The following is a 16,662-nucleotide window of genomic DNA, read 5'->3' as shown; positions in this document are numbered from 1 at the left end:
CCTTTTCTCAAAGATCAGAGGTGTTTGGGGCTCCGAAGGGCGATCCCTAGTGTCACTACATCGACAGAATGTCAAGTGAGTGACAGATAGGGAACTAAAATTTTATTTTACAGTTGTGCTCAAAAGTTTTCATACCCTTGGAGAATTGGTAATATATATGCCATTTTTAAAGAAAACATGAGTGAGCAGGCAAAACACATTTCTTTTATTTCTTATGGGATTCATATTCAACTGTAGGTTATAACAGAATGGCACAATCATAAAACAAAACATGGCAACAATGGAAAAAAATTAAATGACCCCTGTTCAAAAGTCTGCATACCCTTAGTTCATAATACTGTGTATTGCCCCATTTAGCATCAATGACAGCATGCAGTCTTTTGTAATAATTGTCTATGAGGCCCCAAATTCTTGCAGGTGGTATAGCTGCCCATTTGTCTTGGCAAAATGTCTCCAGGTCATGCAAAGTCTTTGGTCGTCTTGCATGAACCACACATTTGAGATCTCCCCAGAGTGGCTCGATGATATTAAGATCAGGAGACTGCGATGGTCACTCCAGAACCTTCACCTTTTTCTGCTGTAACCACTGGAGGGTCAACTTGGCCTTGTGCTTAGGGTCATTGTCATGCTGGAAAGTCCAAGAGCGTCCCATGCACAGCTTTCGTGCAGAAGAATGGAAATTGTCTGCCAGTATTTTCTGATAACATGCTGCATTCATCTTGCCATCAATTTTTACAAGATTCCCCGTGCCTTTAGAGCTCACACACCCCCAAAACATTAGTGAGCCACCACCATGCTTCACAGTGGGGATGGTATTCTTTTCACTATAGGCCTTGTTGACCCCTCTCCAAACATAGCGCTTATGGTTGTGATCATAAAGCTCTATTTTGGTCTCGTCACTCCAAATTACAGTGTGCCAGAAGTTGTGAGGCATGTCAAGGTGTTGTCAGGCAGATTGTAACCGGGCTTTTTTGTGGCATTTTCGCAGTAAAGTCTTCTTTCTGGCAACTCGACCATGCAACTCATTTTTGTTCAAGTATCGTCGTATTGTGCTCATTGAAACAACCACAACCAGAGCAGCCTGTATTTCTCCTGAGGTTACCTGTGGGTTTTTCTTTGTATCCCGAACAATTATTCTGGCAATTGTGGCTGAAATCTTTCTTGGTCTACCTGACCTTGGCTTGGCTTGGTATCGAGATCCCCGAATTTTACACTTCTTAATAAGTGATTGAACAGTACTGACTGGCATTTTCAAGGCTTTGGATATCTTTTTATATCCTTTTCCATCTTTATAAATTTCCATTACCTTGTTACGCAGGTCTTTTGACAGTTCTTTTCTGCTCCCCATGGCTCAGTATTTAGCCTGCTCAGTGCATCCACGTGAGAGCTAACAAACTCATTGACTATTTATACACAGACACTAATTGCAATTTAAAAAGCCACAGGTGTGGGAAATTAACTTTTAATTGCCATTTAAACCTGTGTCACCTTGTGTGTCTGTAACAAGGCCAAACATTTAAGGGTATGTAAACTTTTTATCAGGACCATTTGGGTGATTTCTGTTATCATTATGATTTAAAAAGGAGCCAAACAACTATGTGATAATAAATGGCTTTATTTGATCTCTATCCTCAAAATCAATGCCAAAATTTCACAATTTCTGCCAGGGTATGCTAACTTTTGAGCACAACTGTAAGTAATTTTAATGCTTAAATCAAGTCAAACTCATTTCTTAAAGTAACAACATAAGTGCAAATTTGAGCTGCATCTGTTGCCCCTAATAAGTAGTCGAGTCCAAACTTTTGACTGGCAGTGTATATTAATCTTATTCTCTGTAGTACACTAAAGCCTCTATCTAAAAACACACATACAGCATCTCTCGCTCACTCTCGCTTTCACGCACGCACACGCAGTCTTTTGGGGTGGATATGTTTAGGGCCCTTCATCGCTCAGAGTCTGCAGCTCTTTGCACACACAAACACCTTGGCTGGACTCTGTGTTTAAGGAGAATGCTCCCTTTCGCACAGCCCTGTCCAGTGACTTTCCTCTCAAACCCCCCATGATTTGAGCAATAGATGTCACATATTACTGATGTGCCTTTGAATTTTACATTGGCATGGGTAATGTTAATACATGGGTAATGTTAATATATTATAATAAAAAAATATTTTTTTTATTCCGCTTGGAATTTTAACTTTTCCTTTAGTGTTAGCTTTATAGCATGAGTTATATCCACATGTGTCTGTGTCTACTTAGCAGTGACAGAGTGAGTACTCGGTACTCAGTACTCAGACAAAGCTGACACCAAAAAATACATAACTCATAGGTTGTTGATAGTAATAACTGATTAAGATAATCTTCTGCATTGACCATTATACACCACTGTATTGATTTTGAATATTAAATGATTCAAAGGTCCTGATGTGACTTTAATAAGAGCATTTTCTTACATAATGAGCCAGCTCTGGTGTTTGACTGTGTGTGACCATTTCCTTACTGAGGTTGACAGCACACCAGACTGAGACACTGCTGCCGGTAAACTGGGTTTAATTAACTCTCCAATCATAAATAAATCACAACTTAAACCAGACATATAGCTTTTAATGAAAACTTTACAACTTTTAATAAGAATACACACCCAGAAGTATGTCCACTAATAAGTTGCACAACTTTAACATTCAGTGCAAAATCTACAAATAAGTGCATTCACATAACAGCAGTCCAACTTAACCAGGCAATAAATGCACTGGTACAGTGTGGCTGCAAGCATATTTAAATTAAGTTAATCATTTATTTCAGTGCAAACTATTATAGGATGCAACAAATCCACAGATATTAGCACTATTTGCATGGCACAATTAACACTGCACAATTACTGCCTACGGAAAGCAGACAGACACTGAGGAGAAATTTTTTAGAACCTTATTTGTCGTCTTGGTTTTTCAGCCATCTAGGTTGGGAATTTGTAACTTTACTTGCGATGTCAGAGTACAATTAAATGAAAGTGACGTCTACTGTTAGACAGCTGTGGATTCAGAGAGTCCCATATAACCCCAAATGCATACATGTATTGTGTCTCTAAATAAACCACTCAGAAACCAATAACAAAGAACTATAATTGAACCCAGTTTACCACCCAGTTCTCTCAGCCTGACCAATGCCATGATGCTCTATAATACATGCCACAATAATATTTACTGTGGTCTCCCATTGATTACTATACAAGTTGACACCATCCACAACAGTTTACTGCCGAGTTCCAAACCTGGAAATGTGAAAAGGGTCCATTAGCATTTCTATTGAAAGTACAACAGAGCACAACAGTTTGGTTCTGGAAGTAAATATAACATTTACTTACTTCGTAGGCTAATTTAATTTTAACAATGACCTATAAACCTTCAAATATAGACCTACCATGAGCTACAAAGTTGTTCATCAATGGTTTCTGTTGAAGCTACCAGTCTGCATTATTTTAACTTCAGTTGTTAAAAATTGTGTTTGGTAGTGAAATTCTTGGTGAAGAACTACCCTACCTATGATCCTGAAGAGAAAAGATCCACCAATCGGAGAATCGAGGCAAACAAATCCCATTAAAAGAGCTCTGAAGCTCTACAGCCCACTCGATTGACACAGTCGGTTTGATCTCCCTATACCCTCAAACTACTTACATATTTGAAGATTGAGTTACAGTACGTACATACACACACACACACACACACACACACACACATACGTGTATGTATGTATGAATATTTTGCAATATATAAATACTTAATCAACAACTTTAAATAAATATGGAATTTGGAAATGCTTCATGGGATTGTAGTTCATTCCCCCATTAAAGACGTTAAGTACACAGTCTTGTACCTTTGTATTTTCAGACTTATCACACAGTTTACGTGGCAAAAGAAAGTTGAAAGTTCTGTTGCTGAAATTGATCTGTGCTTACCAAAATTTTAACCCCTGCCCCCAGTGGCTGAAGCTGGAAGTATTGTTGAGCAGTTTCTGGGTCAAATGTCCACAGCTGTGACGTCCACAGAACAGGAGCAGCAGGGGCACAAGCCCCTGCCCCTTTCATTAACAAATCTAAAGGTGCCCTTCTGGTCGTCCTGAAAAAAAAAGTAGGCATTTTAATAATTAAATTACAATGGTTAAATAAAACAAAATTAAAATCTAGTAATAATCTCACAATAACAGTAATAATGTGTTATTATGAGGTTTCTTTGTAAATGGAGGGTGTATTAAAGAAAATTAAGCATAGGTGCTGTTAACAGCACGCGATACAGCAGATCGGGGGCGGATCTAATCGCAAGTGATCCTCCCTATGCTCTTCTCAATCTGAGGTGCAGAACCTTTGGAGTGGGTACTCTGAAGGGAACATGGAATTACTGTATAAATGTGCCCTTTGTCTTGTGGAAGGCCCATTCATTTTCTCACTTTCGTTTGGAACAAGCTTTGACGTGGCGTCCCCTCCTGCAGCAGTGCCCTTTGAGGGAGCAAAACAATTTTTTTTTTATTTGCCCCGAATATTGGAAATGTAACGTAATTTGTCAGCAAATTAAAAAGCACCTGGTAAGAGTTGGTTATGTTGCCTGTATGCATTGTAAAATCTTTAAAAGTACACCAATTTTGTGTTATTGAGGCGAGTAGTTATTAATTATTTTGATAATTTCTTTTTCAGCACGGAATGTCAAAAGTATGCCAAAACATGTTTATGTATTATTATTTAAGTGACTCGAGCAAGCATACAGTAATTTCCTCATTATTTATTATACATGCTGCCATGCAGGCAGAAAATAAATATGCAGCCTACATTTCAACATGTTCACATAGTTTGAACTCATTTTTGATGCTACAATAATCGTATAAATACTTTTGAATCCAGACATTACATTGCTTGCATTGCTTTTGTTTATTTATTAAACATATTGTTAGCATTTAAGCTGTGTTGGCCTACTCACAGAATGACGCAGACACACCAATGCAGAACTTTAAATGCAAACCAACACAAGTCAGATAAAATGTCCACTCTATGTATTGTGTTGTAAGTTCATCAACAGATTAGCACTTGATTGCTACCGCATTTCTGACATCTCGTGGCACACCTGTAATGTAGACATCTTTATTAATTATAATGTGAGCAGTTGCGTCATTTTTAGTGATAGAAATGTAATACGTCTTTTATAGAATAATGTCATTAACTGAAGGAGCTGTCTGATTCAGGCAAAGCCAGTTTGGTTTTTGTTTAAACTAATAGACTATATTAGAAAAATACCATGGTATTACCATTTTTGGACATGTACATAGGCTACCCATTCAAAACCATGGTGATGAGGTCAAAATGGAAGCAGCAGATATAAAATAATAAAGTGAGGGTGCAGAGATGAGAAAAGTGAAAGAATTCTTAGAGACTGTCAAAAAGGAAATAATGGGGAAAAAAAATTTATAATACAAGAAAAATACTTCAATACTCAAAAACCAAAGAATTAGTTAAGTAAATATATAAGTGGTACTCTTTAAAATAAGTAAATAAAAATACAATTAAAAAAATCTGTGCCCTTTTTACGCCACTGGTCCACAGAGTTGCACGAAAAAACAAGTTCCTCCTGATGAGGAAAACAGCTAAACAATGTGTCATGTGTCAACAATTACTGTATGTGTCATGCTTTTTTTTTTTTATACTACACATCATCATCTTTAATAAAATTCAGTTTGAGTAATGTTAAATATTATGAAACAAACTTGCCATGTTTTGTCTTCAGATATTCAAAAAAGCTCTAATAATAGTAATACTAAATATAGTTTAGGCAAATAGTGCTAACAACATCAGACTGAAATGTGGCATAATGTGAAATTTAGCAGTATGGTACGGTTGATTTAAAACCAAATAGTATTTTTTTTTTTTTTTTTTATTTCGACTATGTTTGTCAAATTCCAAATTAAAAAAAAATTACATAAGGGAAAGTCGTTTTCATTTTTTAATTCTTTAATTCACTGACTCAATTAATAATCATTTTTACTATATATTTTTTTTTATTAACTACAGTATATTGTGATATATATCGTTATCGTGATATATCATTTTTCACATCGTGGTATTTCACATCGTGGTTATATCGCCCAACTTTATTTGAAAGCTACTTCCTGGTTTCCATGGAACCAGAACCCGTGTCCCAGAGATTGCTTGAGCAATAAGTTATCAGTAGTGCATACGGGTAATGGTAAACACATTTGAACTAATGCAAATATGTTTGACGGGAGATGGCGCATTTCAGTAATTCAGGATATGCAATTTGGGAATGATGTTGATATTAAGGCGTGATCATGCTTGTCGTTTCGTATAATATTCAAATACTTTTTTTGTTTTGTTTTGTTGCTTCAAATCAAAGTTTGTAGTGTTGTGATTTATCTCTATCTCTATTTCATTACCTTTTTTTTTTTTTTTTTACCCAATGAATGGGAAAACTACTCCCTAAACCAAGACATCTGTAAAAGCAGGCAGGCACTGTTCTAGCACTATTAGATTCATAATCACATTAAGGGGAAGAAAAACAAAGTCATTGCTACATTATTTGGCATATTCCACTAGCAGGTTACACTTCTTTGTCTCATTTTAAAAAGCAATATAGGCACAAATCTCATGAGTTTTGTTGTGAGAATAATTACAGATATTAGATAAACTATATAATATACAATTATCATGGCATGTTTTAAACACATCAAATGTCTGTAAGCTTATTAATAAAACATTTTCATTATTTATAGGAAATGTAAGTCTAACAATAACTAGAGAACATTTCTTCCATAGGGATTTCATAAAATCCTTCAAAAGAGTTCTAAAAGTTCTAAAATTTTTGATTTGAAGCAAAACATTTCTAGATCAGTTAAATATACTGCATGCAAGACTGTGTACTTACCGTCTTTAATAAGGGAATGAAGCACGATTCCATGAAGCATTGCGAACAACGTAATTGAGTAACGTAATAAAAACAATGGGAAAAACATAAAATTATTGTTTTAAAATGGTTGATTATTAGTAGAGATACAATATATTTTCAAATATTCGCAAATATAAAAGTTTGAGAGTGTGGGGAGACCAACTCGATTGCTAAGTTCACTGTAGCTGTGTCCGAAATCTAAGACAGCTGCAGTGCTGCCTAATCAGTTAATGGCTTGTTAAATGTTCATTGCTGGATCATGGGTGATGTAGCTCTTTACCAGTAATTCCACACAATTTCTGAAAAAAATGAAAAGTTAAAATTATGTGGATTTGATTCACAATTTCTGAAAAAAATGAAAAGTTAAAATTATGCACATTTGATTCACTGATTTCTTCAACAGATGCATATACTGTACCATCAATTAAAGAGCACATGGTTGGTTTGTATTTAAAGGTTTAAGTTCTGGTTAAAAATATATTTGCCACAAAAAAAAAAAAAAAAAAGAAAAGAAAAATGAATGGGAATTTTTGGTGGGGATTTTTTTTATACTGTTGTGCTCTATTTAGGCAATATTTGTGACCCTGTTACATGCAACCGTATTACCCTTTCATACTCTTTATTATTATTAATAGTAGTAGTTGTAGTTTATTACTATTTTTATATATATATATATATATATATATATATATATATATATATATATATATATATATATATATATATATATATATAGATGACCATTGACCATTTGCTGAAAAAAATGCCCTTTGTAAGGGTCTAAGGGACAATTAAAATGTTCCAGACCCTATTTTGAACCCTATTTGCAGAAAGTGCCACTTAAGTATTTCTTAATTGCCTAAGAAGCTAATAATACACCTTAATCATCAAGAGTTTCTGTTGCTCTGAATTATCCTCATACCCCTAACATGTTTAATGTCACAGGGATGTGAATGTGTGCATGTGTGAGCATCAGGGTCGTGTTGGTGTCCTTGTGTTCGTCCCCAGAGAAGTGGGCTGTGTGCTTAAATGTCTGCAGATGTCACTTTGAAGGTTGAATTTACATGTCATTTATTCTCCCCCATCTAGACTGTGACAGGATAAACTGTACCACCAGTAAGTGATACTTCCTCTTTGTTCATATGTCCTATTTAATGAATGTGTTTTAGGGCTGCACAATTAATCGAAAAACGAATCACGATTACGATTACAGCTCTCACAATTATGTAATCGTGAAAATGGATGATTACAGCATTCAATTTAAGTCTACTCCTGTTGCGTTAATGGTTTCTATTTAGAATGTGTTTTTGCAGCGGTTGAGTTTCGAACCAATCCCAGACGCGTGCGTTGAGCAATGAAACGGTAATGGCCAATCAGAGACGCAGTGAGTGTACAGTACAGCCCTATCAGTAATGACAACCAATACTTATGCGCAAATTTTGACTAGTCTGACGTCCAGATACTGGCTTTACAGTATTTTTAATCTCAGTTTGCGATGGCAACATCACCTGACACACGAAAAGAAGCTGTAGAACAAAGGTGAGCAATTTTGAATTATTTTCAATTAGTTAAATGTCGCCCCGTTATTTACCAATGGGTAAACAACCTGCAAACAAGCATCGCGACAAAACTAAAATGATCAATGACCATTATAATCAAGGTACAGACAAGGTCTAAATAAGTGATTTATTGTTTTGTTTAAACAGCTATATTTATTATGTGAGCATTTGTGAGTGCAGAACTGGAGAGTTTAAATATTGTTGGGTTGCTCGATTTTTGTGTACAACTAAAAAAATAAAATAAAAATAACAGTTGTATTGATACAAGCTACAAAGTAGCTTGTTTTGGATGTTTTGGACATAGAAAAAGTCTTGAACTTAAAATTTCACAGACCATCGTCTATAATTGTGTATGCTCAAATAAATGCCTATTTGACCCACAACTGCTGCTGGTAGATTTAAATTTGAACGAATCACACAAAATCACAAACAGGCTGATCTTACTTTCCAAAGTGCAACCACTGTGACAGATTTGAGGCCAAATATAATTTAACGATGATTATGGGAACAAGATCACAATAAGGGATTTTAATTACATTAAGGAAGTTCAGTCTAAATAGGCAGTTCAGTTTGACTATTGAATATGTCAAATATTATTATTTACTGTATGTGGACCAATAATTTAAGCAGTAAAAACATATATTGCATGTCTGATGGTAGTGTTTGATATTTATGCCACTTTTTTCAGGCTTTGGAAGTGTGTTAAATGTGTGAGGATGCGTATACATCAACCTGTTACATGACACACAGGCATATTGACTGAAGTTAAAACTGGTTTTGTCAATAGTTCAGAAAGAACCTACATAAATTTCTTCACTGTAACCATAGATATACCTTTATTATATACAGTATTTAATGCTTAAAATAAATTGCAGCCCATAACCACCTGATGTTCTGAAGAACCTGCAAGCACTGTTGCCTGCTTAGTGACATCACAGTAATTTCATCTATTAATCGTCATTAATAATTGCGATTACAATATCAAGGGCAATAATCGACAATTATGATTTTTGTCATAATCGTGCAGCCCTAATGTGTTGTATTCTGAATGCTACCTATGTACTGTAACATTCCACTGAGAAGTTTTTTGCTCAATGTTTCATATACTAATGCTTAATGCTTGTCCCAAAATCTTTCATATAGGCCGTCTGTAATCGTGTCAGTTACAGGGGTATCTTTATAGTCCCTAGGCCACATCTGCATCTGTTCCTCCTGGACAAATGTATGTGTGTCCCAGTGCATTCTAAGTAAGGATAGGCAGAGGAAAGGAAGACTGGTGAGGCAGAGTGTGATGTTTTAATGAACACACCCTGACAGACTGCGGACTAGCACCGAGTTGCCATAGTCATACATGAGCTCACTTCTCTTAATGTGACTCCCTATATAATCCTCCGTCTCCCAGTTGTTCTGTTGAACTACTCGTGAACTGATGAGGCTTGAAGCAGAAAGGAAATATGGAGAGAGTGATGAAGAGTTAAATTTAAAGGCTTAAATTTAGATCTGTTTCTCACATAAAGCATTTACAGCATCGAAAGATCTGGAGTACAGCGCACAAATAGCATGGATTATTTATGATAATTTTTATAGTGCTTTTCCCAATTTCTTTTTCTTTTTTTTTTTTGCAATAACTCAAACATTCTGAAAACTCCCTTTGTGTCCCACAACAAACTGTAAAAAAAAAAAAAGCAATAAATAAAGCAATGAATAATGATTAATTTAATTTTAAAATCGCCTAGGGTAAAGTATTAAAATCCTCTGAAATTTGTTTAATATGGCATCAGAGTGATATTTAACATTCAACAAGTTGAAATCAGAAGTTTACATACACCTAGGTTGAAGTGTAACACATTTTTTAACCACTCCACAGATTTAATATTAGCAAACTATAGTTTTGGCAAGTCGTTTAAGACATCTACTTTGTGCATGACACGAGTCATTTTTCCAGCAATTGTTTACAGACAGATTGTTTCACTTTTAATTGACTATATCACAATTCCAGTGGGTCAGAAGTTTACATACACAAAGTTAACTCTGCCTTTAAGCAGCTTGGAAAATTCCAGAAAATGATGTCAAGCGTTTAGACAATTAGCCAATTAGCTTCTGATAGGAGGAGTACTGAATTGGAGGTGTACCTGTGGAGGTATTTTAAGGCCTACCTTCTGTTGGGCCTCATGTATTCAGATAGAAGACAAAGGCAGGCCTAACACAGTCGTAAAAACCTAACTCAAGCCCCCACCTTCCAAGTCGTAAATCTTACTGATAAAAATCGCGCCAAAATCAAACAAAGGGAGTCCAAAACAGATTACAAATCCATGAAGCCTTGCTCACTAAAGGATCGAACTCTCAACTCCTATTGGATGAGGCACACAACAGAACGTCACCTCAAACCATGACATCATCAGGAGTTGAAATACCTCTAAAATGCTTTCTGGATTTGCTTCCAGCGACATTGTTTGCAGCGTGTGGACGCAGCTCTTCGCTGCTCTCACGTGCAGCCTTGTGGCACAAGGAAGTAACGTCCGACTTGAAACTGTAGCCATACAATCTCCATCTTGCTGGACGAGTTGAGATTACTCTGTGTTCACCGAACACTCTAACGGATCTGAAGGAGACCGCCGAGCAATTCGCATCTTCATCCGTTTGCCTACAGAAGTGAAGAGATTAAAGATTTCTCTTCCATCTTCAATCAAGTCGACATTTATGAGTTCTCTGCCAGCCCGCCGAGAATCAACAGCTGTACCGCCCGCCGACAGAGCGAGAAAACGGCCTCCCGTCATCACCTGAGCCTCATGGAACCGGGTCAGAGTTAACGGACAGAGGAAAACACATTCTACCTGTGTCCTCATGCGATTCAAGTAAGAGGTTTACGTCTGGGCAGAGATAGAATATTATAGTGTGTTATTCTTGTGTTTCAAGGTTTTTGCTTGTACAGTTTACGGACCGCCATGTCCGCTCATTATTAATACTCAGGGTATTAATTATCACGAATTTGTTTTGCTGTATTGTGGTCCAACCAAATTGGATTGTTGTGCAATTTCGCCATCACGGGTGAGACAGCAACTGAGTTCATCCATTAAAGAGTCAAATAACGCGGGACTTTTACGAGCCGTCCACCGCGTCTCTGAGTGATAAACTGACAGCTGTTTTCTCTCCCACTATCACGAAATCGGCTTTAGGGCTGTCACTTAATTAATTCTCTCTCTCTCTCTCTCTCTCTCTCTCTCTCTCTCTCTCTCTCTCTCTCTCTCTCGTACTAACCACACACACACACACACACACACACACACACCTTATGTGTTATAGGATTATTTTATTTCCATATCTAATCATATCACTGTTTAGTTTGTAGTTGTAAGTCGGAAGTTTATTGACTGCATTGTATTAATTATTAATTGATATTACTGCATAAATAAACTTTGTTTATATTACAAAGAGAAGTGTTTTGGTTTGTTTTGCATATGCCTGTGTCATGTTGACGGGATGTCAGTGCTCGGATTCAAACCTTCATTCATTGTTTTTTTTTCTCGAAAATCGATATTCTTCGTATGTCGATTTTCCTAAGTAAACAATCTAATATTGAGACTGTTTTACTATTTGTTTATTAGTCCCTGATTCCAGGGTGGTACCCCATCAATGTTAATCCTTATTAATATTCTATTGATTTTTGATAATTGATAATTATCTTTGATGGTTGTTGAATTTGAATGATCAATAAGCTAGTGTTAATTTTAATTAATGTGTCATCGATGTTAACAATTAACGATTATCTTTGATAATTGTTGATTTTAAAGGATTAAAAAAGCTAACATTGATTCTCATCAATGTTCTATTGATTTTAATAATTAATAATTATCTTTGATAATTATTAATTATTGCTAATAACCAAAATTGCTCCTAAACGTAGCACATTACATTTACTGGAGCCCCATATGAGGTTTTAATGAGTTACATTCAATTGATTAATTTAAATATTAATTAATAACTACAGAAATAATTATTAATTATTTCTGATAGTAACACTGATCTAAACAACCAGTAAAGCCCTACACTTCAAACTCAGTGCCTCTTTGCTTAACATCATGGGAAAATCAAAAGAATCAGCCAAGACCTCAGAAAAAAAAAATGTGGACCACCACAAGTCTGGTTCATCCTTGGGAGCAATTTACAAATGACTGAAGGTACCACATTCATCTGTACAAACAATAGTACACAAGTATAAACACCATGGGACCATGTAGCCATCATACTGCTTAGATGTCTCCTAGAGATGAAAATCAGATGAAAATCAGTCCAATCCAATCAAGGACCTTGTGAAGATGCTGGAGGAAACAGGCAGACAAGTATCTATATCCACAGTAAAACGAGTCCAATATCGACATAACCTGAAAGGTTTCTCAACAAGAAAGAAGCCACTGCTACAAAACTGCCAGTTTGCAAATGCACATCTGAAAAAAAAACTGAACCATTTGGCCAAAATGACAATCGTTATTTTTGGAGGAAAAAGGGGGAGGCTTGCAAGTGGGGGTGCTTTGCTGCAGGAGGGACTGGTGCTCTTCACAAAATAGATGGCATCATGAGGAAGGAAAATGATGTGGATATATTGAAGCAACATCTCAAGACATCAGCCAGGAAGTTAAAGGTCAGTCACAAATGGGTCTTCCAAATGGACAATGACCCCAAGCATACCTCCAAAGTTGTCAAAGTCAAGGTATTGAAGTGGCCATCACAAATCCCTGACCTCAATCCGATAGAAAATTTGTGGGCAGAACTGAAAAAGTGTGTGCGTGCAAGGAGGCCTGATTCGGTTACACCAGTTCTGTCTGGAGGAATGTGCCAAAATTCCAGCAACTTATTGTGAGAAGCTTGTGGAAGGTTACCCAAAATATTTGACCCAAATTAAACAAAATAAAGGCAATGCTAACAAATACTAACAAAGTGTATGTAAACTTCTTACCCACTGGGAATGTGATGAAAGAAATAAAAGCTGAAATAAATCATTCTCTCTACAATTATTCTTACATTTCACATTCTTAAAATAAAGTAGTGATTCTAACTGACCTAAGACAGGGAATGTTTTCTATGATTAAATGTTAGGAATTGTGAAAAACTTAGTTTTATAAAGATGGAAGTATGTAAATGTTATAAATGTATTTGGCTAAGGTGTATGTAAACTTCTGACTTCAACTGGATGTGTATATATATTATATATATATTTCACATTTAAAAAAAAAAATAGATACAGTTGACAAATGTCCAAGAACTATCAGGGCTCGACATTAACAGCTGTCTTCATGTCTGGGACAACCACAAAGAAATTCAGACCAGTAAAAGGGTCAGTTCAACCAATGTGGATCCCTGAATGTTTGCGTACCTGCCAATCTCGAGCAGTGAGGGTAACAAACAAAACTCACCATTAACAAAATAACGGAACTGTGACTAGACTTTGCACATGACATGAAGTAGCAAACCAACACAAGAAAACACTCTACCGGAAGAAGCCTTAAAATGTACAACACAAGACAAAGGACAAGGAAAACAATGAACTGAAAAGACAGATTAACCAATCATAAAACAAGTCTTTAGCAAGACTCTAAAACCAACAAAAAGGCAGAAAATTAATGACTTCTTATAAATAAAAAAGGATATGTATAACCACAACTATTACAAGGACAATATGACTTAGCTTCAAAATATGAAGCTTAAAATATATTTCAAAATAAAACTTGACAAAAAGCACTTGAAACCTACCAAACCTTTAAAGCAAGGCAGGGTCACATTATTTTAGAAGTAATATTGGGTTGGAAAAACTGTGCTGTGTAAGTGATAAAAATGAAGCCAGCCTATTCATAAGATGTTGGTAGCTAGTTAACAATAGAAATATAGACCATTTGTGTCTTTCATTATTTTGCACAGTAACTGCATCCTTCTTGAATGTCAGGTATACCTCTATTTCACTCTGTTTGTAGAGTGTATATGTGGAAAAGGTGGTGTTCGCCTGGACTAAATGGATGTAGGCTCCAAAAATTGTAGAGAATGCAAGGATAATAAATCATATTGATCTGCTGTCATACAACACAATTGCAATTATTAGCTGTAATTGTTAGGGAAATACTTTAATGTGCCACTGTAATTCTTGAGTTTGAAGATGGACTTTGATAGCACCAGTAAGTGGAATCCCCTAACTGCAAATGCACAGAATTTACACTGCGCTGAGAATAGACGTGGCTTTTAAATGTCTTAAGCTTTATGCATCTTTCTCACAAGAATATAACAAATGAAGCTTTGTGGCATTTCATTTACATTAACCTCCCATATACATTGGTGGCCAAAAGATTGGAATAATGTACAGATTTTGCTCTTATGGAAAGAAATTGGTACTTTTATTCACCGAAGTGGCATTCAATTGATCACAATGTATAATTAGGACATTAATAACGTGAAAAATTACCATTACAATTTGAAACAAATATTCAGAACTTCAACTACTTCAAAGGGTTCTCATAAAAAAATCCTTCACATGCAGCAATGACAGCTTTGCAGATCCTTGGCATTCTAGCTGTCAGTTTGTCCAGATTCTCAGGTGACATTTCACCCCACGCAACCTGTAACACTTGCCATAGGTGTGGCTGTCTTGTCGGGCACTTCTCACGCACCTTACAGTATAGCTGATCCCAAAAAAGCTCAATGGGGTTCCATAACACTCTTTTCCAATTATCTGTTGTCCAATGTCTGTGTTTCTTTGCCCACTCTAACCTTTTCTTTTTGTTTTTCTATTTCAAAAGTGGCTTTTTCTTTGCAATTCTTCCTATAAGGCCTGCACCCCTGAGTCTTCTCTTTACTGTTGTACATGAAATTGGTGTAGAATGGGTAGAATTCAATGAAGCTGTCAGCTGAGGACATGTGACGCGTCTATTTCTCAAACTAGATGTACTTATCCTCTTGTTTAGTTGTACATCTGGTCTTCCACATCTATTTCTGTGCTTGTTAGAGCCAGTTGTCCTTTGTCTTTAAAGACTGTAGTGTACACATTTGTATGAAATCTTATTTCTTTTTTGGGCAATTTCAAGCATTGTATAGCCTTCATTCCTCAAAACAATGATTGACTGACAAGTTTCTAGAGAAAGCTGTTTCTTTTTTTTCTATTTTTGACCTAATATTGACCTGAAGACATGCCAGTCTATTGCATACTGTGGCAACTCAAAAACAAACACAAAGACAATGGTAAGCTTCATTTAACTAACCAAATAGCTTTCAGCAGTGTTTGATATAATGGCAAGGGATTTTCTAGTACCAAATTAGCAATTTAGCATGATTACTCAAGGATACGGTGTTGGAGTGATGGCTGTTGGAAATGTGGCCTGTTTAGATTTTATCAAAAATTACTTTTATTTAAATAGTGATGGTGCTGTTTTTTAGCACACCCATGAAAACTGGATTAGATGTAGCACACAGTCTTAGTACATAAGATTTCACCTAACACAGGAATGAAAATAGAGCCCTAAAGCCAAGCACACACTATGCGACTTGCAGTTGGCACCCTACAGTGAACAGTATTTTGTTTTCTGTCATGTTGTTGCACACACTACCCAGCTGATCACAGACTGGGTGTTTCAACTACTCGACCATTCATCCCCAACTGAAACTACCATACCAAAATGCATTCTCAAACTCACGCACATAGCAGCAGGAGAATTTATAGTTTATAGTAGCTTCCAAATGTCTTGCTCTCCTCTTGCGCTCTCTCTCTATTTCATTGGCTGTTGCTCATTGTCGGTCTCTTACTCGTCGGGACAGTGCGCACACCTGACACCTTAGCAGCCAGATTTCAAGCAGCTTTGAAATCTGTTGTAGCGTTGAGTGCACACACTCAGAGATGGAGATTCAAGTTAGAGAATCAGACTTGAGTCGCATTTTAATAGACTTCAGACTCAACTCCAGACTCGACCTAAAATGACTTCAGACTTGACTCGACTCAACACAAAGGACTCGTGGATATTTAAAAAACAACTCAAGTCTTTTAACCTTAACTATTAATATCTTAAAGGAATAATTTGTTTTATTTGTATGATAATATTACACCTGCTTCACATTTCCCCGTGTGTCATGATCGATCGGACCCTTATCATAGAAGTTGATGATGTATTTCCGCGTAAACCCCTGAAATG

At 36.2% G+C, this 16,662-nt stretch overlaps 1 protein-coding gene across 1 annotated transcript in view; it reads left to right on the top strand.

Moving 5' to 3' along the window:
• nrxn1b (neurexin 1b) overlaps positions 1-16,662 on the top strand; it is a 582,675-nt gene that overhangs the window by 135,537 nt on the left and 430,476 nt on the right. The window contains exon 7 of the mRNA XM_051650892.1: positions 8,028-8,054. Coding sequence (XP_051506852.1) covers positions 8,028-8,054 — 27 coding nt within the window. The remainder of the gene's footprint in view (positions 1-8,027; positions 8,055-16,662) is intronic.

Source organism: Myxocyprinus asiaticus, chromosome 23, assembly GCF_019703515.2.
Source record: "Myxocyprinus asiaticus isolate MX2 ecotype Aquarium Trade chromosome 23, UBuf_Myxa_2, whole genome shotgun sequence".
Classification (NCBI taxonomy): domain Eukaryota; kingdom Metazoa; phylum Chordata; class Actinopteri; order Cypriniformes; family Catostomidae; genus Myxocyprinus; species Myxocyprinus asiaticus.
This window is presented reverse-complemented; position numbering and strand designations above follow the sequence as displayed.